The 27,931-nt window shown below is 32.1% G+C and overlaps 1 protein-coding gene across 2 annotated transcripts in view; it reads right to left on the bottom strand.

The window, feature by feature from the left end:
* Positions 1–27,931, bottom strand: part of Pkn2 (protein kinase N2) — a 116,623-nt gene that overhangs the window by 33,561 nt on the left and 55,131 nt on the right. For both annotated transcript variants that reach the window (XM_026403322.2, XM_026403323.2), the window contains exons 3-8: positions 21,833–21,987; positions 13,839–13,956; positions 12,457–12,602; positions 12,151–12,364; positions 4,260–4,445; positions 3,172–3,281 (exon numbers count right to left, since the gene is read on the bottom strand). In XM_026403322.2, the coding sequence (XP_026259107.2) occupies positions 3,172–3,281; positions 4,260–4,445; positions 12,151–12,364; positions 12,457–12,602; positions 13,839–13,956; positions 21,833–21,987 (929 nt within the window). The remainder of the gene's footprint in view (positions 1–3,171; positions 3,282–4,259; positions 4,446–12,150; positions 12,365–12,456; positions 12,603–13,838; positions 13,957–21,832; positions 21,988–27,931) is intronic.

The following is a 27,931-nucleotide window of genomic DNA, read 5'->3' as shown; positions in this document are numbered from 1 at the left end:
CACCTAGGAGGCCAAAGCAAGAGGATCATAAATTTGAGGCTAGATTCAGTAATTTAGAGAGACCCTGTCTTAAATAAATAAATCAAGATGTAGCTTCATGTTAAAGTGTCCCTGATTTAATCCCCAGAGCAAAAAACAAAACAAAACAAACAAACAAAAAAAACCATCTAACTGATTCTATATATAGTTGATAATCCCCAAGGAGTCACATAGTCTGAGGAGGATATGACATGTTCATGATATATTATTTAATAGTAGAATCTGGAAGACCCAAAGGAAGGTAAACCATTATAGTTTCATTACAAGTTAAAAACCCAGCATCTAAGATGATCTCAATATCCCATGATAGCTTGATCAAACTTGTTATCACAGGAAGGGGGAGGAAATTCAAGGAAAAAGAGAAATTGCACAGCCCCCCCCTTTTTTTGAGCAGTACTAGGAACTGAATACCAGGAGGTTCTCTATTACTGAAATGTACCTGCAGCCCTTTTTACTTTTTGAGACATGGTCTCCCTAAGTTGTCCAGGCTGTGCTCAGCCTACTGAATAGCTGGGATTATAGGTATATACCATTGTACTCAGCTATTATGTTTATAATATAAAAAGACCAGTTTTATAAGAAAATAAAAGAGAAACTTGATATAATACAGAACCATTAGTCCGTAGCTATTAAGAATTCTGGATTATACCCTAGGCTAGTTATTTAACCTTTAAACCATAATTTCCTTAATTTGAACAATATAGGAGCTAAATTACATAAGCAATTAAAAAACATTAAGTGGCAAAATCCAAATGACATCTTACATAGAATTCCAAAACAAAAAAAAAGGACTCTGTGTTATCTCCTGAGACAATTTTACAGAACACTGTAAAATTTTTCTAGAAGAATTCTAGATCTAGGTCATTTCTACAATTATCTTACAATTTTAAGAAGAACTATTGATTTCTTTCATTCTTTGTTTATTCAATGGTGATTGTGATAGATCGCAGGGCCTCATGCATACTAGGCAAGTGCACTTACCTTTAAACTTCATCTACAACCTCTATCTATCGACAGGGTCTCTCTATTAAATTGCCCAGGCTGGTCTTATACTCCTGGATGCAAGTGATCCTCCCAAAACCGCAGCATCCTATATAGCTATAGCTAGTACAACAGGAGTAGTCCAAGACTTATATTTCTATAAACATTTTCCATAAATAAATATTCTATCATTATAAGAAATAATAAAAGAGTAAAAAGCAGACGTAAATGTGAAATGTACTATGTAAACATAAAGAACTATTGTAATAGGAAATGTGGTCTCTGCCAAGAAGTTTATAATCAAATTAGGGGCAAGGAATAGGAATATTTGGAGCTATAAGGACTAGCTGGTTTGAGAATATGGCTTTACTAAGCCATGCAGTGTCTTCAAAGTTTCAAAGGGAGCACAACTCCAAATGGGAAAAAATGTCTGATATCATAGAGTAGAAAAATAATTTTAGTTGTAGATCTCAAGTTATGAACAACCAATAGTTACCACAGACTTTCTAGTGTTCTAAACTAATAGTTTAGATAATTTCTAAACTATTTTCTCTTTCCAGGCATTCACCATTTTTTGTACTTTTCTCTCTGTGCCACCTCTATATCTCATTCAAATTATCATAGGGAAAAGAACATACCTTTAGAAGCAGGACACTGAAAGTCTAGTAGTTCTAAAATTTATTAATATGTAACTATGCTGGTTTCTCAGTTACTTCAATGACTGCAAGACCCAATTTATTTTAAGTTCTCTTTTTTAAATATACAACTCTCTCAATAACCTTACTACATGTGAAATCTCCCAATTAGTCATTTTCATTTTCTTTTCTTTTTTTGGTACCAGGGATGAAACTAACACAGGGGTTCTTTACCACTGAGCTACATCCCCTGCCCTTCTTATTTTAGGACAGGGTCTCACTAAGTTGATTAGGATCTTGCTAAGTTGCTGAAGCTGGCCTCAAGCTTGCAATCCTTCTGCCTCAGCCTCCCAAATTGCTGGGATGCATCACAGTGCCTAATTTTAACATAGATTCGATCCTCACACATCTCACTGAAATAGATAACATAAAAGATTCGAAAACTGGACTACACAACAGGCTAAGCATTTTGTTAAGTACATGTAACATTTAAGTGGTTGACATAATTTTGAACCAAGAAAAGCAATAATAAAGGTCTGAGCTAGTATGCTTGCTTTGAAGACTTTATTGGAAAAATATCTTAATAAAAGCTGGAGCTATAACAGCCAAAATATTTTCATAGATTACATCACCATTAAGCCTTATAAATCTGCTTTCTGAATATGATATAACAAAAAGCTTAAACTCTTTAATTTTCAGATAAAGTTATGATTGATTTTTAACATTTTCATCCCATACTCAAAAAATGAATTTGAATCTAAGATCAAGTCATCATTGTATATCTATTGAATATACTGTGACAAGTTAATTTCAATTGGGTTCTATAGCCACAGAATGGATTCTAGCTATTTATATCTTCATGAAAGACACTGAGATACATGGAAAGTGAAGAGACTTGAGTGTAACTTGAGTGTAAGAGCTCCTTTCTTTCTTTCTTTCTTTTTGATATGGGGGATTGAACCCAGGGGTGCTTAACCACTGAGCCACATCTTCAGCCTTTTTTATTTTTTGAGACAGGGTCTCACTTAGGGCCGTGCTAAATTGCTGAGGCTGGCTTTGAACTTGCAATCCTACTGCCTCAGCCTCCTGAGTCCATGGGATTACAGGTGTGCACCACAGTGTTCGCCAAGAGCTCCTTTCAAACTCAGCTTTGATAAGATAACCTGAACATGGTGGGTCAGAAGAATCACTTCAGTGATTAGACTGTGTGTTATTAAAACAACAAACACAATATTAGATTTAGCTGGTTTGTTGATTTTTCTAGTTTAATATAAAGCACACATTTTCAAGTGAATGCACAAATGAAAGCTACAATAGGAATCTGATATTTACCTGTACATAAAAGTAGACTTCTATGTAACTTACTACATGAGAAATGTCAAAAAAAATATACCTTTCTTTTATTCTTGTTAAGAATAAAGTCTGTTAAAGTCTTCCAAAACAATAAAACATTTAAAACATTCAAAACAAAATTTTTAGTATAATGAAAATTCAAGTAAAAATTTCCTCATCTTACCCTGTCTAGTTCCAGTGTAAACTTCTGGTCCCATGACTGATTGGAAATGGGTTTCCAGCTAGTTTGACCAACCACAGTATTATCTAGCTTCAAAACAGCACAGACATCATCTGTAATTAAAATTTATAAGCTTATTTAAAGACTTTAAACCATTAAAATATGCTACCACTATAGCAATGAAAAATCTTAAGATTCTTTGAAAATGTTTTTTTCATATTTAATTCTTTAGTTTTTTAATCCTAAATTGCTATATAAACACTCCCACTAGACCCTTCCAGATTATCCTGTGTTTGATAAAACACAAATGGTAACTGCTATCTAGTTTGTACATAAAAGAATGTGAATTAAAGGATTCGAAGTCGTTGTTTGCCACAACGGATGATCAAAAATCCAGTTTTTTCTTTGTTTACTCTTGTTTGTATTTAGAGTTTGGCAGCCTCAAACAACTCTTTATTTTCACAAACCCTCTCTCGAAGCACAATCAACTACAGACAAGTTCATTTTTGTACTCTATACTAGGTTTAACTGTCATATGCTTTTTCATCCTAGATATACACTTATGTATAGTTTACAACTATACTTCACAATGTCTCCAAAGTGCTTCCTAAATATTTTTTCATTTTATTCTCCTCAATCCTTACCCTCTGATTCCTATTAAAGTTGACTTGCAGGTTGCTATCCCAGTACATAGGTTTGGTCCAATAGTTAGTTATACAAATTTCAATATTAGTTTTGAAGTATCACCAAACTATTAAAAGAATCAAGGTATGATCCTACAAGAAGAACAAGTCTCATTGTCTCTGTATATTTTTCAGGTGGGCATAAAGAGTGATTTTTCAATATTTCATTCTTTCAAAAGAATTACCATTGTTTGTCCTTCATTCATACATTTTCAGTAAAATAAATTCTGCTGCCCTTTTGCTTCCTATCATTACAAGTTTTAATATTTTAAATTTAACTACACAAATTATAATTTCAAGTTTTTTTTCCCACTTGGACACCTTCCATTCTTTTCTGTCCCCATTGATAATTCCTTTGTCTAGACCCTTTCATTTGTTATATTCTTTAAAAAAGTGTGGTTACTGAACTGGACAAGTCATCGGTTTTTAGGAGATTTCGACTACTTCCACTTTTACTTTTACTCGTTCTGCTCATGAAAGATGATCTGGCTTCACTCGGACTCCAACCAGGTAGAGCAACAGATGTTGCTTTTGATCGTCCAGGGACATTCTCTAGGATGTCTTGGCAGCCCATAAGACGAACTTCCAAAGTACCTAGTAACATAAATAAAAACAAATAAGAATATCAATTCTTAATATATAGAACTATGTTTCTGCTATATATTCAAAAAGAGAGAAAAATAAAATTAAAAGGATCTTCTAAAATATCAAAAACTCTTCTCCTAGAGGACCTGTAAGGTTAACTATCAACTTTCCTGCTTTACTCAGAGAAACCACTGAAAACTTTTAGAAAATTGTAAGAACTTTTAAAGGAAAGAACAATACCCCCCAAAGCTGACTGTAGGGCATAAAATAAGTTACATGAAACTCTTATATATTTGAATACTCATTTCTATTAATTACATGAAAAAAAATTCTTGAATTATGTGGATAGAGAACTTTGAAAGGGGAACATGAAGTTAAATAATACATCTATTGAAATAGCATACAGAAATTATAAATAAGTCTGACAATGGGAATAATAGTTATGGTTACTAGTATTCAGCTAACATAGAAAAAGACTTCACAGGTTTTTTACATAAACAGCCACTGTTCTCTTTGATATGTAAAATTACCATATTATCTTTCCATTGTGAGAGGTTAGTCAAATGAGTAAGGGTTGTAATTAAGCATAAAATAATTGCTATTTTCTTAGGCAAATAAATACTAAAAGTGTTCAAAAGGCCATCTGGAGACGAAGCTTTGTCATCATTTGGGCTACACTATATAAGAATTTAAAATGCTGCTTTAAGGTTTGGAGAGTGGTAGAGTGGTAGAATTCAGTGACACACAAGGTCTCTCCCATACCTTATTCAAAGTACCAATCAGCACCTGCTTATGAATAAAATGCTTGAAGCAAGGGAACCATCTGAAAAATCAGAAACAGCAATACTCAGTGTACACAGGGAAGAAGCCTGTTCCTACCAACTAGGACTGAAAATCTTAATTCCTGGAACACTGGAGAGTCTTGCCCCACAGCAGAAAGAACAATTACCCCTAAATGGTGCTCTTGTTATACATAACAAATGTCAAAAAAGTATCTAGCACTCAACAAGAAAAAATTCAAAATGTTTTCCGTCTAATCAAAGATTATTAGGTGTATTTGTTTTTTTTCTCAGTGTTCCAATTACCACAAAGTTAGTAGCCTGCCATAAATGTTAGAATTTGCAGACAAGGACATTAAAATAATTATTATAGCTATATTCCATCTGTTCAGAAGTTGAACAGATACATGAATGAAATAAAACAGACCCAAACCAAATTTCTAGAGATACTTCACGGACACTGTCTGAGATGTCTTTAAAAGTGCACTGAATGAACTGGTGATAGATTAAATATTTAAAAGATTAGTGAAGTTGAAGACACAGCAAAAAAAAAAGAGAGACCAAAAATGGAAGAAAGAAGATTTGAGAGAGGAAAAAGAAAAAAGAACAGAACATATGTTAATGATGAATTTAACAACATGTACCCTCATATGTGTAACTGAAGTTCCTGATGAACAGCAGGGAGAAGAGGAAAGAGATATATATAACATATGTATACACCTATGTATACATATATGTATATGATGTAGGTGTATGTATGTATGTATATATATATATATATAATGAATATGTAAAAATTCTCCAAATTTGATGAAAACTATAACCCAAAAAGTTCAAGGAATACCAAAGCAAAGAAATATAAGTAAACCACACCATAAGCCAATTTCTCAAAAGCAGTGATAAATAGAAAACAGTAAAAGTAGCAAAAGAAAAAAAACATTTCACATACAGAGAAATAAAAATAATAATAAAAAAGATGGTAGCAGATTTCTTGTTGGAAATAATGAAAGCAAGACTAGGTACTTTAAATGTGTAGTTTATTATATGTCAATTAAAAGTTAATAAAATCGCTCACACAATGATATTGATGATAGTGGCACAATCATATAATTTATTAAAAAATCATAAATTGTACATTTAAAAATGGGTAAATTCTATGGAATGTAAATTATGCCTCAATAAACCTATTAAAAGTTGGGGAAAGAGTAGAATTTCAGTTTTTTTCATGTGTTGTTGTGCTGTGGAAATCTTATTTTACTATAAAGTGATAAGACAGATTAAGTATAGTGGTTATCATTTTTATTCTAGTTCAAAAAAATAACTTGTTGTATTTGTTTTTTATTTGCCTTTTCTTAAACTGGCAAACTTTGCTAATTTCCATAGTAAATGTTTAGCTGTAAAAGCCATCCTGGGAAAACTGAAAACATCTGGCTACTACTTCAAACCCTGAAAGCTTATTAAATATTTTAGCAATTTCAATGTATCAGGGCATGACAATGCTCACCACCTGCTTTCATTTAGAACAAAACAAATCTGGAGGGTGTTAAGATCTTTATTAAACATCTAGAAGTTTCTTTATTTTATGAGATGACATAATTGCAACTTCATATAACCATATTAGAAATAGATTAAAACTACATTCTTTACCTTCATAACCTATAATGTGAAATTTTTAAAATAAGCAAATCCAAGAAATGCTTATATTCCTAAGTAGAGGCTATGAATTACAATAGAATAAGTAAATTTATTCTTATTTCTTTCAACTGACTGGAAAAACTAATAGCTATTTTACTAATTCATAATTCAGTATTACATGTTGGTACAACTGAATTAACATTCTTTTTGATTCTGAAGATATCTCCTCTTATAAAAACTAGTAAAATCTCACAATATAGAGCAAAAAACCTTATTTATAACCTTATATCAAAGTAACAACAAATTTGTGAATTTCAATGTTATAATCATATAACCACTAAAAGAAACTAGAGTTAAATGAGACAAACCACAAATAGAAAGCAGTAAAAAAAAAAGTCAGATTAGAAAATGCTCTGGATTTATCCATGTTTATCTTTCATCATTTCTAATCCTTTATAAGTACCATTTCTCTTCTTGGTTATTCCACATTCAGTTAATGATCCAGTAGATGCTTAAGGAAATTAGACATTTTTAAAATCAAACTGCCTTAAAAATTGTAAGATATTTTTTAGAATGGTGATTTATATGATTTTTAAATAGAGTTTAGTAAGGAAATAAATGATAGAAAAACAAACTGAAAAGAAGTTATATAACTGAAGAACAGACTACAATAAAAAGGGAAAAATTTTCCAGTCATATCAGCTAAGACTTAAGTGGTTCTATTACTTTTCTAGAAATACCGTTGATTTTCAAATATTTGAAATCATATTTTAATCAATGAATCATTCAAAAGTTCTTGAGTATCAATAATGTGTTCAGCACTAAGCTAAAAGATGATGAAAGTAAGATAAGAAGTATAATTCCTGCCTAATTATCGAATATTATTTAACAAATACTCTTTGCATGTATTAAACGCTCTGTGTTAGTGGCTACGATTATATGTAAGCAGATGATAAAGTCTTTGTTTTTATAGGTCTATATTGCAGTTTTGATTAAAAAAATATGTACAGTAAGAAGATGAATAAGGCAAAGACATTTAAACAGAGAAAGACTGTGCATTAACTAATTGTGACAGACGACGGTACATAAACTATTTTAAATAATGGTAGGAGTTATATAAGATACAAAACAGTTAGAAAGATAAACAGGTACTATAATATGTAAGGTTAAACTAAAGATTCCCAAACATTTTCAGGAACAGTGCTGTAATGTTTCCAATCATTTATTTTTCACTGCCCCATGGATATACATTATATCTAAGAGCTATGTATTAAATAACAATTCCGTCTGACTTAAGATACCACTGACAAGTTAACAATTTGAAAAATAATACACACAACTTAAAGCTTGATGGCAGCCTCCGTTCCTGGTATAGGGTCTTGGTGCCAGAGCAAATAGAGAACTCTCATTCTCAAACTGTAGTTGACTGCTTTGACATGTCTGTGGGATCCCTAAAGGACTAACACCAAGGGCTTATCTTTATTGTACCCCAAATCTCTAAGGGCAGAGAATCAGCTAATTGGAGGGCATATGTCAAAAACATTTAAAAGTAAATAATCAGGGCACAGTTGGGGCAAACAATACATAAGCCAAAAAGCCAAGGAAGTGAAATGAAATGCTTTGGGGAATAAGGCTTTGCAGTTTTCACATGTTACTGTGTGTACATACACACACACATACACACGCACACACACAGCCAAAGAGAAATTCTGGAACTGAAAAAAATATGATAAAATGAAGAAAGTTACTAGAGTTATTCAACAGCAGATTTGAGCAAGCAGAAGAAAATATAGTATATTTGGTGATAGTTCAGCTGAAATCATCAAGTCTTAGTTAGGTGCAGAAAGAAAAAAGAATAAAGAAAAAAATGCAGAGCCTAAATGAAATGTGAGATGCCAGATAGCACACAAATACATAAATAATGGAGTTCCAAAGGAAAAGAAAGTGAAAAGAATAACATTTGAAGAAATAATGGCTGAAAACTCCTCAAATTTGATGAAAGATATGAACCTGTACATCAAGAAACTCAAAGACTCTAAATAGGATACACTAAGAGATTCACCTTAAGACACATTAAATCAAATGGTTAAAAAAAAAATCAAAGGAGATAATTTTATAAAAAGTAATTCATCACCCACAAGGAATCTTCAATAAGACTAATAACAAATTTCTAATTAGAAACCATAACCATCAGAAAGGAGTAGGATGACACTTTTAAAATGGTGAAAGGAAAAAAAAACTGTCAACCAGGAATCCTATTTGTAGCAAATCTAACACTCAAAAATAAAGGAAAAATTAAAGATTTCCAGATAAAACAAAAACTAAAGTAGCTCATCAATAAGAGAATTGCTCAGAAAAATGTAAGTGAAATTATTCAGATTGAAATGAAAAAAACATTAGACAGTAGCTTGAAACCAAAGAAAAAAATAAAGAACACAGATAAACTAACCACATAGGAAAATATAAAATCAAGTACTACTATGTTGGTTTGTAATTCTTATGATTTAAATGAGAAAGCAAAAAATTATAACCTATGTAAATGAACATATAGGTACAGACATAATTTGTGACAACAGCAATGCAAAGAGGGGGAAGGTGCACCTATAAAAGAACAGAGTTTCTGTAGGCTACTGAGTTACCAGGGTAACTACTAAGAAAAAAACAAACCCACACATAGATATTTGTAGTAGCTTTACTCATAATTGCCAAAACTTGGAAGCTACTAAGATGTCCTTCAGTAAGTGAATGGATAAACTTGTACATCCAGTTGATGAAATATGATTCAGTGCTAAAAAGAAATGAGCTGTCAAGTCATGAAAGGAAACTTTAAAAAACTACATATTGTATGAGTCTGACTATGTGACATTCAGGAAAAAAAGCCTAAATAGTAAAAAGATTAGTGGTTGCCAGGGCTGGAAGTTGGGGCAAGGGAAGTATAAACAGGCAGACACAGAATTTTTAGAGCAGTGAAACTATTCTGTGTGGCACTATAATGGTAGTTACATGATATTATATATTTGTCATAATCCATAGAATGTAGAACACCAAGAGTGAATACTAATGGAAGCAGTGGCCTTTGGATGATAATGATGTGTCAATATAGATTCACTAATTATAAAAAACTGTCAATCTGGTATAAGATGATGATGTGAGGGAGGCTATGCATATGTACAAATGGGATTTATAAAGAATGTCTATATTTTCTGTTCAATTTTTCTGTGAATCTAAAACTACTCTATGAAACCAAGTTCATTAAGTATAAAAGGAAACAACAAAAAAATAGAATAAAAAATTCAATCCAACACAAAAGAAGGTAGTAACATAAGAATTCAGGAAACAAATACCAAACTGTCAGAATCAAGCTCTTTTGTTGTATAAAAATCAATTTGGCTGAGTTTTATCCCTTGTTTGTGGGAAGAAGCCTCTAAATCATGGAATGACCCTAGAAATAGCAATGTATGTGCTCTTCATGGTGGAACCCTTGTATCACGCCTGACTTTACCCTCAAAGGTTAACTCAAGGTAGGCCCCTAGACAGTTTCAGGATGGGGGACAACTTTGCTAGAAAACACTAACAATATTACTAAGGGATTGAAACTTTGAGCTATGTATCAGCCTGACCTCCAGGGCAGGGCAAGAGGTTAGAGATTGAATTCAATCACATGGCAATGATTCACTCTGTCACACCTACATAATAACAAAGTCCCAATAAAAACTCAGGATATGCAAAGCTCAAGTGAATTTCCTCATTGGTGACAGACACCAATATGTTGGGAAGGTTACATATCCTAAGAATACAAAAACTTCATATTTAAGACCTTTCTAAATCTTTCCCTATGAGTCTTGTCCTTTGACTGATTTAATCCGTATCCTTAATAATAAAACTACCATAATGTTTTCCAGAGTTCTGTAGGTTGTTTTGGTGAATTATCCCAGAATTGGTAGTCAATTGGTTAGAAGTGCAAGTTACCTGGGAACTCTAAGCTTGAAGGTTAAATTAAAGCAATATTGTGGGGAACATGCCATAAACCAATAAAATTTTACCTAACTCTTAATAGTTAACATCAGAATTTATGGCATTTTATTAGTAATTACCTTAAATGTAAATGATAAAACTGTTCCACGGAGACTGGAAGAATAGATTTTAAAAATTATCCAATTACATGTTATCTAAAAAGAAACTCATAATTTGATGCAAATACACATACAGATTGAAAATGTAAGGACAGAAAAAGATATTCAGTGCAAACAGAAACCAAAGTCAGCAGAGACAGCTCTACTAAAATCAGACAAAATAGACTAAGTAAAAATTGTTAAAGGAGACAAAGGACATTATGTGTTGATAAGAGTTATCCATCAAAAAATAATTAGAAACATATAATGCACCTAACAGAGCCCCAAAATATATAAAACAAAAATCTGTATAATTGAAGGAAGAAATTTAGACAGTTCCACAAAAACAGGTGGAGACCACAACTTTACTTTCAACAATGGAGGACATAATATTATAGCTATAATCAAAAAGAAGTAAAAGAAAAGTATTGGGAGAATGGACAGAAACAGGAACACTCCATACATTACTTTTATATATGCTAATCAAGGTGGTACATGATTATAACCTCAGATACTTGGGAGGTTGAAGTAGGAGGACTGCAAGCTTGAGCCCAGCCTTGGCAACATAGCAAGACCCTGTTTCCAAAATAAAAATGGGTTGGGACTGAAGCTCAGTGGTTCAATCACCTGTATCACAGGAAAAACAAACAAACAAACAAACAAACAAACAACTACCTCTTAGAAATAGAGTTACTATATGACCTAGTAATTACATTCCTAAGTATATACATACCACCCCGTCAAAATAAAAATTGAAAACAAGTGCTTAAACCAAAACCTGCACACAAATTTTCATAGTGGCATTATTTACAAGAGTCAAAAGTAGAAAGAACCCAAATGTCCTGACAAGTGGTTAAGCAAATGTGATATATATCCATGAAGTTGAATATTACTCAGCCATAAAGGGAATAAAGTACTAAGCAAACTTTGAAAGGAGTATTTGCTAAATGAAATACGACAGATGCAAAGGCTACAAATTATATGATTCTGCTTATATGAAGTATCTAGAACAAATAAATGCATAGAGACAAAAAGCCAATAAGTGTTTGCCAGAGGGTTAGGAAGAAAGGGAAAAGGGAGTGCCTGCTTAATGGGTATAGGTTTCCTTACAAAATGATGAAAATGTTCTAGAACTATATAGTGGTGATAGTTACAACTTAAAAAACAGGAGAGATGTGTGCTACATACCTGTTAATGCTGCTGGTTTAGATAATGTACTATATTGGTTTTGTGTAGATATCATGCTTTGCCGTGGACTTAGTGTTGGTGATGCAACAAGTGAAAGCTCCTCAATAATAATACTGCTTTTGGGATGATTCTTAGGAAGTTCATTTAATCTTTGCTCTAATGAATACTTTAAAAGATCCAACTTCTGACTTGATTCATTAAATCTTGCTTGAGCCTTGCAAGTGAAAAAGATAATTATTGTTGCTTAAATAATCACATTCTTTGAATAATATACTAAAATATACTAAAATATTTATTTAAAATTACTTCTGAAAGTGCTTTTCTGTCTGTTACTTTTCCTGAGCCGAGTAATTTCATTACATTCTTTGCACCTTCTGCTACTGCAAACTCTATCCTAAAATGATGCCTTAATTCTTCCATCCGAAGTTCAAGAGGACTTATCACTGGTTTTGCTAGAGGGGGGGAAAACACAAAGTTTCATTAATTGAACATTTATTTGACTTTCTAACTTGTGTGATTAAAAAACATGAAAAAGAAACAAATTCCTCAAATATTAGAAAAAGTTAGTCCTTAAATCAATAAACACTGAAATAATGCCAGGCATGGTGGCGCATGCTTGTAATCCCAGCGACTTGGGAGGCTGAGGCAGGAGGATTACAAGTTTGAGGCCAGCCTCAGCAACTTAGAGAGGCCCTAAGTAACTTAGTGAGACCCTGTCTCAAAATAAAAAATAAAAAGTGCCAGGAATGCAGCTCTATGATTAAATGCCCCTAGGTTCAATCCCTACTATCAAAAAACAAAACACTGAAGTAATAATAAACTCAAGGTTTAAATTCAGAGCATTCCATTTAGTCATTATGAATCTAAATCACAAATTTGACAGAAAAAGATTTTAGAACTGAATTTATTATATTATAATAACATCATGAGACCAAAACACAGTTGTTACTTCATACTTATAGGCTCTACATCAAGAGATTCAAATCATCCCAGGTTCAAAAATGATTTTTTTAAAAAGTGCTCATGTGTTGAATAAGTTAAAAAAAAAAAAGTGTGTGTATGTATAATCAATATCCAGCTGTTACACTGTAAAAGTTATTTATATAGCATCTACATTGTATTAGATACTATAAGTAATTTAGAGATAATTTAAAGCCTATGGGATATGCATTCATTTTATGTAAATACTATGCAATTTTACATAAAGGATCAGAACATCAGTAGGTTTTGGTATCCATCAGAGATCCTGGCCTCAATCCCCCAAAGGTACCAAGGGAAAACTACAGTTTCTAGTCCTACTTGTAGCAACTAACCATAAAGTTTCCCTCTGGAATAAAAAACAAAAACAAAAACCATACATAACAAAAAGAACAAAACAAAGCCATACTCTTACATAGGCAGAAACAAATTAAAAAAATATAAAGTGCTGATACTTTATTAAAATGAAGAAATACTTTCTAGGTCAATATATTCATGAAATATGAGGTTCAAGTATCTGAAACCATCTGTCCCATGTGAAGAGAGTAAAATCTGTAAGAAATGACACAAAACAAAAACCAAACCAAAACAAAAAAACCCTACAGTGCTTTCTCCCCCTTAACTTTGAACCACTGTCTCTTCACTGTAAGATTTACTTAGCACTCTAGGCCCATAAAAGGATAATGACAATTATATCTCTATTCCATCACCATTATCAAAAGCCAATTCATTGGTCTGGACTGCCTGAAGAATCTGCATTCGTATGACTTCTATTTTTGTCTTGCTGTCCTGGAGCAGTTGCTGAGCTGTACCATGGAGTTTCCGATCCTATTAAAAGTAAGTTTGAAAAGGTAAGCAGATAAAGGGACAAATGAAACATTCTTCTATCTTTTAAATAGATCAACTCATACCAGTACTTGTAGATACATTTACAAAAAATTTTTTAAAAAGCCATCAAACTTAAGAGATATAACAGAAAAACAACTCCATAAATTTAAAAAAAATCTGAAAGAAAATAAGTAAATAATACTTGCTACACTTCTGTTTTTAATGTTTTTTTTTTTTTTTTTTAAGAGAGAGAGAAAGAATTTTCTAATGGTTATTTTTTAGTTTTCGGCAAACACAACATCTTTGTTTGTATGTGATGCTGAGGATCGAACCCGGGCCACACGCATGCCAGGCGAGCTCGCTGCCGCTTGAGCCACATCCCCAGCCCCATACTCTTCTGTTTTTTATAAACACATGGACCAAAGAAAGCAGACAGTCTCCAGGAGTTAGAAAAAGCAAGGAACCAGATTCTCTTCTGAAACCTTCAGGAGGGAATGTAGCCTTGCTAACACCTTTATTTTATTTATTTTTTTGGTATTGGGGATTGAACTCAGGGGCACTTAACCACTGAGCCACATCCCCAGCCCTTTTTTGTATTTTAATTAGAGACAGGATCTCACTGAGTTGCTTAGTGCCTCACTGTTGCCAAGGCTAGCTTTGAACTCAAATCCTCATGCCTCAGTCTCCGAGCCACTGGGATTATGGGCCAGCACCACTGCACTCAGTAATGCCTTGATTTTAGCTCAGTGATATCTACTTAAGACAGAATAATTACCAAATTGTAACACAATAAATGTGTTGCTTTAGGCCACTAAATTTGTGAGAATTTATTACAACAACCATAGAAAGCTAATTTGGAACTTTAAAATATCATAAGTTAACATCATTTGCTTGGAGAGTTATATTAGTTGTCAATATGGGTATCTACAGAAAAAAATAAATAATAGATAAAAGTAAGTATCAGGTTAGGAAATACTTATGCACAAAGAAAGGCGATCTTTACAGATTATTTAAGTATCTCTCTCTACCTTTATTACTTAGGAAATATGTATTAATTTGGAAATAAAACAGCAAATACTCAACTTCTCCTAACATCAGAACCTATCAAAGTTAAGGGGGAGAAAGAGATAAGCATCAGCTGGGCAGTTTCATTTCAATAAACCAAACACATACATACATACACTGTTATGACACTGTGTAAAGGGGAGAAAGAAGATACAAATGGTAAGAGAGTGATTTTGCTTTTATATAAGAGAAGAAAAGTGAGCTAAAAATATTCTGTCAAATATCAAACATAGAGTAATATATATCATGGAGGAAAAAACAATTAGCAATTTATAAATTTTTCTTCCACTTCTTTCCTGTTCCCCAGGTCATTGGTTTAAGGAGCTTCTAGCCAGATTTTACTCTCTAATAAAGTATTGGATTTCACACCAAGGAGTTGAGCTCCAATAGCTTACCTTAGATATCAGTTTAGCCCATAAAGTAGGCATATACACACAAATACCACATACACATTTGATAATTGTGGTTTATTAAGAAGAATACTAGCTTGAATTTGGCATTTGTCTGTGACACATTATATATGCTTTCATGAATGTAACTATTCACCTTCCAAATTTAAAAGGAAAGTACATTTTCCTATGGTAGTTTCTCTACCTACTACTAGTAGGAATATCAGACAAATGGAAGATTTAAAATAACTCTTTGAGATCAGACCAGAGTAAGAGAAAAACTTAGCATCTCAAAACTCACAATTAATATTCTACCATCAGAAAGACATCAGCTCAAATTGTAATATGTAAAACTGGCCATCTTATGAAAGCCTTGGGTTTCTTGAAGAAACTGTATAAAAGGGGACATTACCCTATAACAGCTTTTGTAAGCATTAGATGATAGTAAAATTATATTACTAAGTATTTAATTGGCATTAAAACATTCTCTTTTAGAGCAATAAAAAGAATGGTTAAGTATCTTATTTCAATTAAGTTATATTTATTTATTTATTTTTAATATTTATTTTTCAGTTTTCGGCGGACACAACATCTTTGTATGTGGTGCTGAGGATCGAACCTGGGCCGCACGCATGCCAGGCAAGCGCGCTACCGCTTGAGCCACATCCCCAGCCCCTCAATTAAGTTAAGTATAAATACTAAGAAAACTATACATTAACATGCTTTTCAAGTATGCTGCTCTTTTTATTATTTTATCATTTTGTGAAATGACAATTGTTATTTATTTCTTTAGAAATACTATTTTTCTTAATTATTTCAAGTCAACATGCAAGTAATAGCACTTGTATTAATTTATAAGAAAGTAAATTTTCTCCACCCAGACTTCTAGGGGATATGCACAGACGTCAATGTATAATGGAGGCTTTTAAAACTGATTTTGGATATCATCTACTGCCGCCCCTGACCTGCATGGGCAGCTGAACTTAAGATCGCTTGCTTGAATTTGCAGTAACACCAAATAAAACGCAGACACACTTTACCTTTAAATAAGTTTCAGACAGCTTCGCTGCTCTCAGCCTCAGGCTCCCCAAAAGGCAGAGCAAGGGAAAGTCACTGAGAGGCTGGCAAGAGAGCAGCGAGCACGTTTGGAAGTGAGCTTTTATTGGGAGAATTCTTGTTCTTAGAAAGTTCTATCAAAAAAAGGCCAGAAGGGGCAGGGTTACAAAGGACACCTTAGTGTAGCTCAACCCTCTAAGGTAACACCTACACCTGAAGACAGGCCTTTGCTATCCCAGCTGGGACAATGCCCAAGTCACCACAAATGTAGTGACTGGTCAGAGCCTCTTGCTTCAGGACTGGAAGGCAAGGGTCATTCAGAGTGGCTCCCCCAAATCAGGCAATGTACAGTTACTACATATCAATTTTATGCTTTCTAGCATTTAATGAATTTTCACTATAAGTTATGCTCTCAGGAATCAAATGGGTTTTCTTAATTTAGCACCTAATTTGTAGAAGGCAAGAGAAGGTGGGCCCAAATGTATGAGAATAATTGACTTTTATGTTGATGAAGACTTTGGGAAAATTTTTATTTATTAGGTTGAATCACATGAAAATGCCAACATTTGACTGATTTTGAACTAAAATGGTTCAATTTAATAGACTAGTTTAAACAACTTAATTATTAGCACTCTACAATGTCTCGTGATTATATTTGGAATGGATAATATTTTATAACTATAAATAAAAATTATTATAAATTCTGTAATGTTTTCAAGTTATACATTATTTTATATAAAAAAAACCCTACTACTTGGCAAGTCACCATGGGATATTAAATTTTGTTCTAAAGTCACAGTTGGATAACAAACTACATCTCACACACATAAAACTTTCAAATAAATAAACCAACTATTGTTTTATTTTTTCTATAATATATTTATTGCTTACTTTCCATATGCTAAATGTTGTCAGACCAGTGAAAATATGAAGAATAGTCAGAATGTTTCTTTATAAAGCACACAGTTTAATTAAGGAGATATAATAATTACATGTACCAGAAAGTTAAAAGTAGACAAAGAAAATGTCAAAGAAAGGTGGGATCATTTTTTGTGGATAGAATTCAGAAAGTTTTTCTAGATTGTTAACATCAAGTTAACTTTAAATATGTGAAGATTGGAGGACTTCTCATGTCAAGTAGTGTTAACACAAAATCAAACAAAAAAAAACCCCAAATACAAAACTTCCATCCAAGACCAAAAAAGAGAAACAACAACAACAACAACAAAACATCCACAAAAGAATACAGGGAAAAATATGGAAGCATGTTAATTATGGTGATGGTCTCAAGAGTTTATACATATTTCCAAATTTTTGTATATTAATTGGATATTAATAAAACTTAAAAAGACTGGAGGGTTGGTGGTTAGGTGGTTAGGGTAGATAGAGATGGGTAGTCAGTATATCCAAATTAGGAAAAAGTATGAGAAAGCTTATGAGAAATTACAAAATGCTGGAAAGAAGCACACATTTTAATAAGGAGTTTGTTTTTTATCCGAACATATGAATAGCAGATATCTTTTCAGTATGCCTTATTGAACCCTCAGAGATACCATCCCCCTTCATAAAATCAATGGTGTTGCTTAGTGGCACAACTGCCCAATGACAAAATGCCAAGATATATGACTCTTTATTTCTAAGGGGTAAGGGCAAAACAGTGGCCCTTCATCGTATCTCTGTACTAATAATAGAAATATCTTAGTCATAAGGGGTTAAATGAAAGTAATTATAGTATGTAAAGATTAAAAAAAGAGAATAGTTTATAAATATTAGGCCAATGAAAGTAAGAAGTAATGAATGCATACTATAGCAGAATCCATCAACTTAACAAGTACTTATTATTTTGGTAAAATATCTCAATGTGCCAGGTATTGTTCTAAGCACTGGAGATAGAGTGATTATACCAAGCTGGATAACAAGAAATTTACATTCTAATGTTTAAAATATGATAAAGAAAGTGATCATGTAAACTGTAATTTCAGAAAGTGGTAAAACTGAAAGGAGATAAGGAGACAGGGTTCTATTTTAATTAGGATTGTAGTGAAGAGCTTGCAGATGTTGCAGCACCTGAGTAGAGGCTTTAATGCAGGGAGAGAAAGCTACAAAACAGGGGAAGAAATAATGAGAACAACACAGCAATTCAAAGGCCCTGATGTTCAGAGTGTGCTTGCTATGTTCAAAAGATACAAAAAAGCCAGTATAACTACTGCATAATGAGAGTGAAAAGTGTTTTTAGAAGATGAGAAACATAGCCAGAAATAAATCACCTGTGATTACAGTTAGAGTAAAGACTTTAGGTTTGTTCTAACTATGATAAAAAGCCACTGGGGGTTTTGAATAGGAAGGTAAAAATGTCCTACTTAAATTTTAAAAGGACAATTCCGGCTATAACATGTACAGGGGTGAAAATTTTATCCTACAGAATTCAATAACAGAAGTTCTGAAGAAAACTTTATCGCCAATCTGAATTTGACCATCCTTGTCCCTAAATTTACCATCCAACTCTGTGAATTTGCTGTCATTGTGAAGAACACCATCATCCAGTCTGTGCACATAATAATCTAAGAATCATCTTTGACTGTGCCTTTCACCTTGTATCCAGATATGAATAGCTTGACTTTGTCTCCTTTGTTTTCACTGCTGTTTAGGAAAAATAAAGCTCTTTAACCCGGACTACTATAAACCTACTTTAACTTGCTACCTATAGATTTACCCTTCTCTGTTTAATTCTTCAAATCTGAGAAGGATGGATGTGAAATTTCTAAACTTTAAATCTGATAGTGTATTTTCCCTGTTATAAGTTTTTAGCAGCTCCATATATAAGATGCAATTCCAACTAATTAATTTTATACAAGGTATTGTAACAATCTGGTTTGTCTTTCAGTTATGTTACATCTCATACTTTGTCTCAGTCATTAACGCTCTTCTAGTGGGGAAGTGAGAAACAGTTCTGTTGGAATCAACTAGAGTACTTTTCCCAAGCAAAGCGGGTCATGGAATTGACAACTACTAATATTAAAAGTATATTCTATTACTAGATATGCTAGGTAAAAAACGTGCTAAGAACCTGTATTATACCTATATCAAATTGCTTCCATTTCCTAGAAGAATCCATGGTATTCCATAATTTCTTACCCTATACATATTCGGCATATCATCCCTAAAGAGTAATTTCTTCTCAAATGCCAAATCAACTTTTGAATCTTATGCTAAGACTTAAATGATTTTTCTGGTAGTTAAGTGATCCTTCCTCAGGGTGTTTCAAAAGTAACTCGAGCAAACTATTATTACATATTGTAATTATTTACATGTAGTATCTCTTTTCTAAGCCAGTGGTCTCCTAAAAGCAGGATATTATTGCTTGGTTATCTACTGTGTACAAGGCACCATCTTTATTACATTTATACCCCAGAACCTAGTATAATAACTATTAAACTGTTAATTAAATCCCTAATGAATAAACAGTCCATATAATTTCAAACTGAAATCTTTCTTAATTTCATAAAGATATACTTTGATCCTTTGAGAAGTTTAAAGATGAGAAATGAAAACAGTAAAGATAAGCTTAGACAGAAAAAAACTGTTAGGTCTACCTCAGAGACTATAGAAGCTTCCAATAGGCTTTGAACCTTTGAGTCCTTCTCAAATTAATTCCCTAATTAAAAATAAAATGCTATTGGAAAATCTGTATTTGCTTTAACAGAGTGCTCATATTTTGGACCTGTGGTCACTGTAACTTTTCTATGAAATTCTTTTAGTATGTCCATACCTGCTCAATTTGGAGGAGCAGTTCTTAATCTTGTGGAGATTAGAGACCATTTTAAAAAACCTTGTCCATCAATTATCAACATATACATTCATATTTCCCATAACTTTAAAGGGTTCTTAAAACCCTTAAACTAATCCACCAATAAAAATTTAAAAACCTTATTAGAGAAAGATAGAGGGCAATAACTCGCTTAACTTACTTTTAAAATGCTTAGCAACATTTGGTACACTCACAGTTCCAGGAACATAGTTTTGAACAAAAACAAAATAACACTTGCTAAAAATGAAAAATTCTCCAAACTCAGGTCAATATTAAAAACAACAGTACAGAAAATAACAACTTTATCAACCAATAATAAATTTTCAACATTAGTGATCAAGTATCAAAATAATATCAAATAAATATACACTTCTCTAAAAACAATAAAAATTCTTTTGAAATAAGGCATAGTATATAATTTTCATAATTAAACTTTAATTTTTAAAATTTATAACACATATACATTTCTCTGTTAGTCTCCCCAAATTTCATTTAGGTTTGGAAGTACAATGAGAGACTTTAAGATAGATCTTTTCCCCTCTGATTTCAAATTCTTTCTAAATTGAAACAAAAACACAAGAACTTTATTCTGATATTATTTACAAATCCCGATTAAGATATGAAGAAACACTGATTTGTGAAGTTTTTAAAGTAAATGAGTTGAAAATATTAAAATTTAGAGTTTTATAACAGATACATCTTTGTGTGAAGTTTCAGAAATTATTAAAATGATGGAACCTTATGCTGAAAAGAACTTTCATGATAATCTGGTTCAGTGGTTCCCAACATTTTTTTTTTTTTTGCCACGTTAAACCTAAGAACAAGAATATGTTCTCATTATTATTAAAAGTGGCTCCTCACAATACTAATTTTTTCCATTGGAGGTTATACATCCACATTGGAGGTTAAACACTGAAATTACCAAGTGTATACAGGTATAAACCAGGCAATTACCAATGCTCTTTTCATTAGCTCTTTTCTAAAAACCTGTAATGTGGTGATCAAAAACACATTATAGCCTGAATTTTAAAAATATTTTGTTTTAAATTAATTTTAGATTTATAAAAAAGATTCAAATACAGAGTGCCTGTGTACCCTTTACTCATATAGCCAAATTATTTATTAACTGAGTTTTGGAAGGAATTAACAAATGTGGCTTTGAAAAAAAATTGGTTTTAAATTTGTCTATAGTTTATAATTCTGAGGCTAAAGCGCTCTCAAATACCATAAAATACTGTTGAAACACTGAAATTACCAGCTAAAAGCATGATACAAAAATACAAAATATGTGGCATTAAATAAACTTCAAAAAGTATACTTATTTATAGTATGAGAGCTTAAGAAGGCAGAGCATCACCCTGTTGATCTCAAAAGAAACCATTTATGACAGATGACTCACATTTTCATCTCTTTATGCATGTCCATCAAATGACTCCCAATCCGTTACCATTACTGATGCTGGGATTACAAATAAACTTTAGCAAGTAGGCAAATTCAAAAAAAAATATGGAATCTCGAAAGAATGAAAATCAACTATAAACTTATTTGCTATACTTACTTTTGAAGACCCATTTGAATACATTTGTATCATATTCTCTGCACCTTGTTTTACTTTAAGTTCTATATCCAACTGTTTTTGTAAGGCCATCAATCTATTGCTGCTAGTAGAACAACGAGGGTCACTATTTGGAGTATCTGGAGTCCTTGGGCAATCTGTAAAAAAATATTATGTTAAAAGTTATGAGGATTGGGGATATAGCTCAACTGGTAGAGTGCTTGCCTCACATGCACAAGGCCCTGGGTTCAATTAAGAGTACCAAAGGAAAAAAAAGTTACTTATTAGGATCAACTGCTGCTTAAAACTGGAAGAACAGGGTTTGAGATGAACTTGAAGTCATCTAAATGGAATGGAATCCCATTCCATTACAAACACACAATAATTAATTCAAGCAAAAGAAATATCTGAGTTGCAGGACCACTTACTAGGGTAGATTCCGCTTCCTGAAGAAGTGATTACTTTGAGTCTGCAACTGAAGTAGGTGACTGTACAATAGTTTTTCCAACATTATTATTTTTAAATAAAATAAAGCATTGTGAATAGTCTACCCTGAAATTAAATGCCTTAATTTAACAATACCAGAATGATTAGAGAACAAAGCATATTAAAACATTACACCAATTCCACTAAAATAGTTCTTTGTAAACAAAGTTCTGGAAATAAAGTGACAGCATTAATTACTAACAACTTAATCACAGCATGCAAACCTTCACAATTTCTTACATTCATGTACACTGTCTTATAAAGTATACTGTGTTCTTTGTACTTAAAAAACAAAAACTTCAAACAAAAAGAATCATCTAATTATTTTGGAGTAATTAACTTCTAACAATTCTACCATGTAACTACGATTCTTCATACTAAAGTTTGTTGTTTTGATTTTTATCCACACCAGCTCTCCTTTTCTCCTAGAAAAGCCAGAAGATCTGAGTACCAGGCCTGTTTCAAGCAATAAGGAACTAGAAAATTATCTAAACTGCAAGTTACTTAACTTGGGCTTTCAGGGTTCTCTTCTCTCCATGGAATGTAATAAGTGATTAACTTATTTTAATGAACATATTTCATATTCTTTAAAAAATTCACTAGTTCAGGGTTGGGGCTCTGTGGTACAGCATATATGAGGCACTGGTTTTGATTCTTAGCACCACATATAAATAAATAAAGTTCCACAGACAACTAAAAACATTTTTTTTAAATCCACTAGTTAAAAACAAGAAAACATAATTTGTTAATTATAAAAATACAGATACTAAACGTGACACTGATAAACAACAGTAAAACAAAAGTGTTTTAATATTTATATACAACTTACTAGGTGCTAGTAAGGATCTAAGTGCTTTAAAAATATAAGCAATAATCTCACAAATGGTCCTATGATGAGTATTAATGTTACAGTAAGTAGGGTATTGAGAAGTTAAGAAACTTGCCCAAAGCTGTACAGCTAGTAAATGGCAAAAACCTGGATCTGAACTTAGTTCTTTTCTGAAATCTGTCCTGTTAATTGCTGTGCTATGTGCTATTTTTCTACATTTAGAAGCTTTGTAAGCAACTCTACTATTTTGTGAGTGTATATACACTTATACATGTAACAGTTTAATTATATATATACAAATAAACATGTATGTGTGTTATTAATCATCAAGTAACCTTTTGAGGTATATATTATTCACATTTTACATTTCAGGAAACAAAGAGTTATTAGCTGGGATTAAATTCATGAAAGGTTTATATTTTAAATGAATTCACTGAATTACAAATGAGCTACTACAAAAGTTCATTTTATAGTGACACATTTTTGTAGAAAACTGATATATAGAAAGGGTTTCATATCAGTTCAAAAAACAACTACTTAATGTTTGTAGTACAGTTGATAGGAGTGCCTAGGTTTGAATGTTTTGACACTGAGATTCTGTACAAACATGCAACACAGGGTAAGTTATTTACCAGCTCTGTACCTCCCTTTCCCCATCTATTATACAGTGAAATAGCATGTACTCTACAAGATTATTGTAAGGATTAAATAAGTTACATGTAAAGAGTTTAGAACAGGGTGTGGTGTACAGTAAATATTCAACAAACATTAACTGGTAGTAGTCACTGTAGGAAGAGTGAGTATATCTCACTGAATCTATTATAAAAAAAGAACAGTACAAATCACGGTACAGTTAGGTTTTCTTTTTCCTTTTTATATAAATGATACAAGAGTTTAAGAGAAAACACAGTTAAAAAGGAGTAAAATGCATTAAAAAATACCTTCAGTTGAAAAATGTATGGAAATGTGTTGTTTTGGAGATGATTCCTGTTTAAACATTTAAACATCTGTCTTAAAATGAAATGAAAACTGTCTACTTACTGTTTTCCCACAGGGCAGAGAATCAACAAATGGGTAAAAGGTAATGTGGTTCAAAGTTGTATCACAAGATTTAAAAAAAAAAATCCTTACATTTTGGGTTATTTAAAAATGAAATGGTTTGCCTTGATATGTAATAAAGTTACTTACCTCTGGAAACATTTACACAAAAGTTAAATTACAATTTGTTAGAGATACTATGTAATAAATTCTTGTATCATACAGTAAGTTGTACTATAACACTGAAATATCCACTGAAGTTGTAAAAGTAACACTGTTCTATGGAAAAGTATGTTCTCACAGTTTTAATAAGGATTACAGGAACATAAGAAATAACACTACAGTTAAGAGCCTGGACTCTTGAGATCAGAATGCCTGGGTTAAAAACCTGGGGCAGCTACTTAGGAGTATGGTCTTAATTATATACTTACTTAACATATCTGTGATTAAGTATTCTCAGCCACAAATGGGGTTATTCTAAATTATAAAGCCTTTATGAGTTTAGATCATATTTAAAACACACTAAGTCCTCAATAAAATTACCAGTCTTTAAGTAGCTGATATTTCTATTCAGTTAATCTTCAAGGAAACTTACAAGGGTTTGTTACAGAATCTCATTTTATTAATGTTAAAACACCTGAAACTTTGCTAATTTGCCATCAGAAAAATATTTGACAAGGCAGAAATTAAGCTTTTGGTATGCTTTGTTTCATAAGGTTGCTTTTTTTAAACTTAGAAATTAAGAAAAATACTTCACCTTTTTTCATAAATTTTACCCATTTTCCTTTTAACCTGCTTTCCTTCTTGCTACTTTTCTTCTCTCACGTGTAGGTTATTGTAAGTTTATAAAACATATGGTTATAGTATATTCATTAAACACTTTTCTTCATAATGAACCATATTTCAAAACTGGGATAATCAGAACTCTTCATTAATGTTCTCTCAGCTCAAAAATTTTTTTGAATTCTTTAAAAAGATGAAAATTATTTTTCCATTCTAAGGACTGTCTTTAAGTCATAAAAAAAGTTCAATTTACTTTTAAATATTTGCTTCTTAAAAAATGAAACCCATTATAACAAATCTCCCATTTGCTTATCTATTGCTAAAATTACCAAAAACAAACAAAACAGAAAAACGGGGATTTTTTTTTGGGGGGGGGGGAGTGGATGTTACAAGAAATTGGGCATGCTTCTATTTTTTTTTTTTTTTTAAAGAGAGAGTGAGAGAGGAGAGAGGAGAGAGAGGAGAGAGAGAGAGAGAGAGAGAGAATTTTTAATATTTATTTCTTAGTTCTCGGGGGACACAACATCTTTGTTGGTATGTGGTGCTGAGGATCGAACCCGGGCTGCACGCATGCCAGGTGAGCGCGCTACCGCTTGAGCCACATCCCCAGCCCTGGGCATGCTTCTAATCTTCTAAACATTATACAATTCAAATACATCATACAAATTCAATAAACTTGGTTTAATGTTTATATAGCAGGGAGCTTTTATGCACCTCTAGATAAAGCACTAGAGATAAGCCTATGAAATAATGTCATTATACACATTTAACCAATATATATTGCTGTGCTTTAAAGTGGCTAGTGAACAGGACATCCTTAAATTCCCTCACTGAAACATTTTTATTGCTTGGTCTACAAATAAAGTCCCAACTTCATATCTAGGGACTAAAGACCTTATGCTATGTAGTTCTACGATAACCTTTTATTATTTCTGTCAAATACTGTAGGAAAAAAAAAGTCCATTTCTGTGAAATTACGGTGTACTTGCTTTCCTCCATACTACTGTTACCTTTCATTAGGCATTACTTTCTCTTAAGACATCTTTCTTAACCATTCTTCAGTCTAAACAGATACATATTCTAATATATCTTCAAAATATACTTTTTCCCCCTCCATTAAAATGTTATATAGTATTATAATGATCTAATTTCTTTCTTTTTGAATTCTTATTTTTTTTAATTTTTAAAAGTTTCTTTTTAATTTTTTTTTTTTTTTTTTTTGGTGCTGGCGATTGAACCCAGAGTTTTGTGCATGAGAGGCAAGCATGCTATACTAACTGAGCTATATCCTCTGCCCCTTATAATGATCTATTTTCAAGTTCGCTTTCCCTAAGAAATTCTAGGTATCTTGAGAACTAGAATTTGTTCTTATCTACTGTAATAGATTATTTCTATAGCAGATCAGATGCAGAAAAACAGATAGTTTCTTTTAACCTTATGTTTCAGAAGGAAAAGAGAAAAACAGTGATTCTAAGACATTATACAAGGAAGTAATAACAATCATTTTTAAAAGAAATAATGAAAGATTCAGAATACCCAATCAACTCCAATTAGATACATACAGGGAGAAAACAAAACAAATCAAAACCTAACGTGGACACATCATGAAAGCTGGAAGAAGGAATAACAGTCTTTGAAAAAAATGATATAATTTTTTGTTGAATTATATTCCCAGTAAAAATATATGTCAAAAGAGTGTGGACAAAATAACAATATTATCAGAAAAAGATGGATATAACTTGTCACAAACAAACTCCTAAAAAGAAATCTTGAATGATCTATACTTTAAGAAGAAAAAATGTGGTAGCAATGGTAGAGCAAAAGAGAAACAAGGAATGAAGAAAACAGCGGCTTATATGTAACTTTAAACGAGCACTACATAAATTAATAAAAAAGTCATTAAAGGATTTAAAAAAAAGGATTATGACAATAACAATATAAACGACAGAATATAAGTAAATGGACCATTCTAAGGGCTCTGAATGAATAATCTAGGAAGCAGATGAAAGTAGTAAATACCACTACAGTTTTTTTTATAAGTAGGCATACAGTACATGACAATTTCTGAAGTGATTCACTTCTTTAGAAAAATATAAAAAAGATATTCCATGCGATCAATAATTTTAACCCTAGGGATGGGGTTGTGGCTCAATAGTAGAGTGCTTGTCTAGCATGTATGAGGCACTGGGTTTGATTCTCAGCACCACATACAAATAAATAAAATAAAGGTCAGTCAACAACTAAAATATATTAACAGACAAAGATACTTTGAGGTAGAAAGATCACAGATAAAGAGTTGTTTCATTATAATAAAAAAGTCAATTCACCAGAAATATGTATCAATTCTAATTTGTAGGTAACCATTAAGATGGTCACAAAATAAAAACCAAAAATTGACTATATTTTAAAACAAACAGCAAAATCTGCATTTCACTATTTTTTTTTCTTTTTAGTGGTACAGGAGATTGAAACAGGGATACTTTACTCCTTAGTTGTATCCCCAAGTCCTTTTTTATTTTGAGACAGGGTCTTGCTAAGTTGACGAGACTGACCTGTGAACTTGCAATCCTCCTCCCTCAGCCTCCCAGATGGCAGGAATTTACAGGTATGCAACATCATGCCCAGCCATTTTATTAAATTTTAACAATAAAATTCTGAAAGACACTTGAATAAATGCATCTAATTGGAGTTCCAAAAGGAAAAAGCAGAGGAATGTAGGAGGTACAATATTAAAAAGACAGATTGTCAGTAGAAGGAACCAGATACAACTTTCCTATGTTCATATGTAAATACACGACCAGTATAACTCCACATCATTTAAAACCACAAGATGGAATCCTAATTAGAATAAGTTATATTCCATGTATGTATAGAATGTCAAAATACACTCTGCCATGTATGTCTAAAAAGAACAAATTTTTAAAATCGTACATGAAAAAAAGAGACTACATATTTCCTATAATTAA

Source organism: Urocitellus parryii, chromosome 11, assembly GCF_045843805.1.
Source record: "Urocitellus parryii isolate mUroPar1 chromosome 11, mUroPar1.hap1, whole genome shotgun sequence".
Classification (NCBI taxonomy): domain Eukaryota; kingdom Metazoa; phylum Chordata; class Mammalia; order Rodentia; family Sciuridae; genus Urocitellus; species Urocitellus parryii.
Note: the sequence above shows the minus strand (reverse complement) of the source record. Positions and strands in the feature narration are given on the sequence as shown.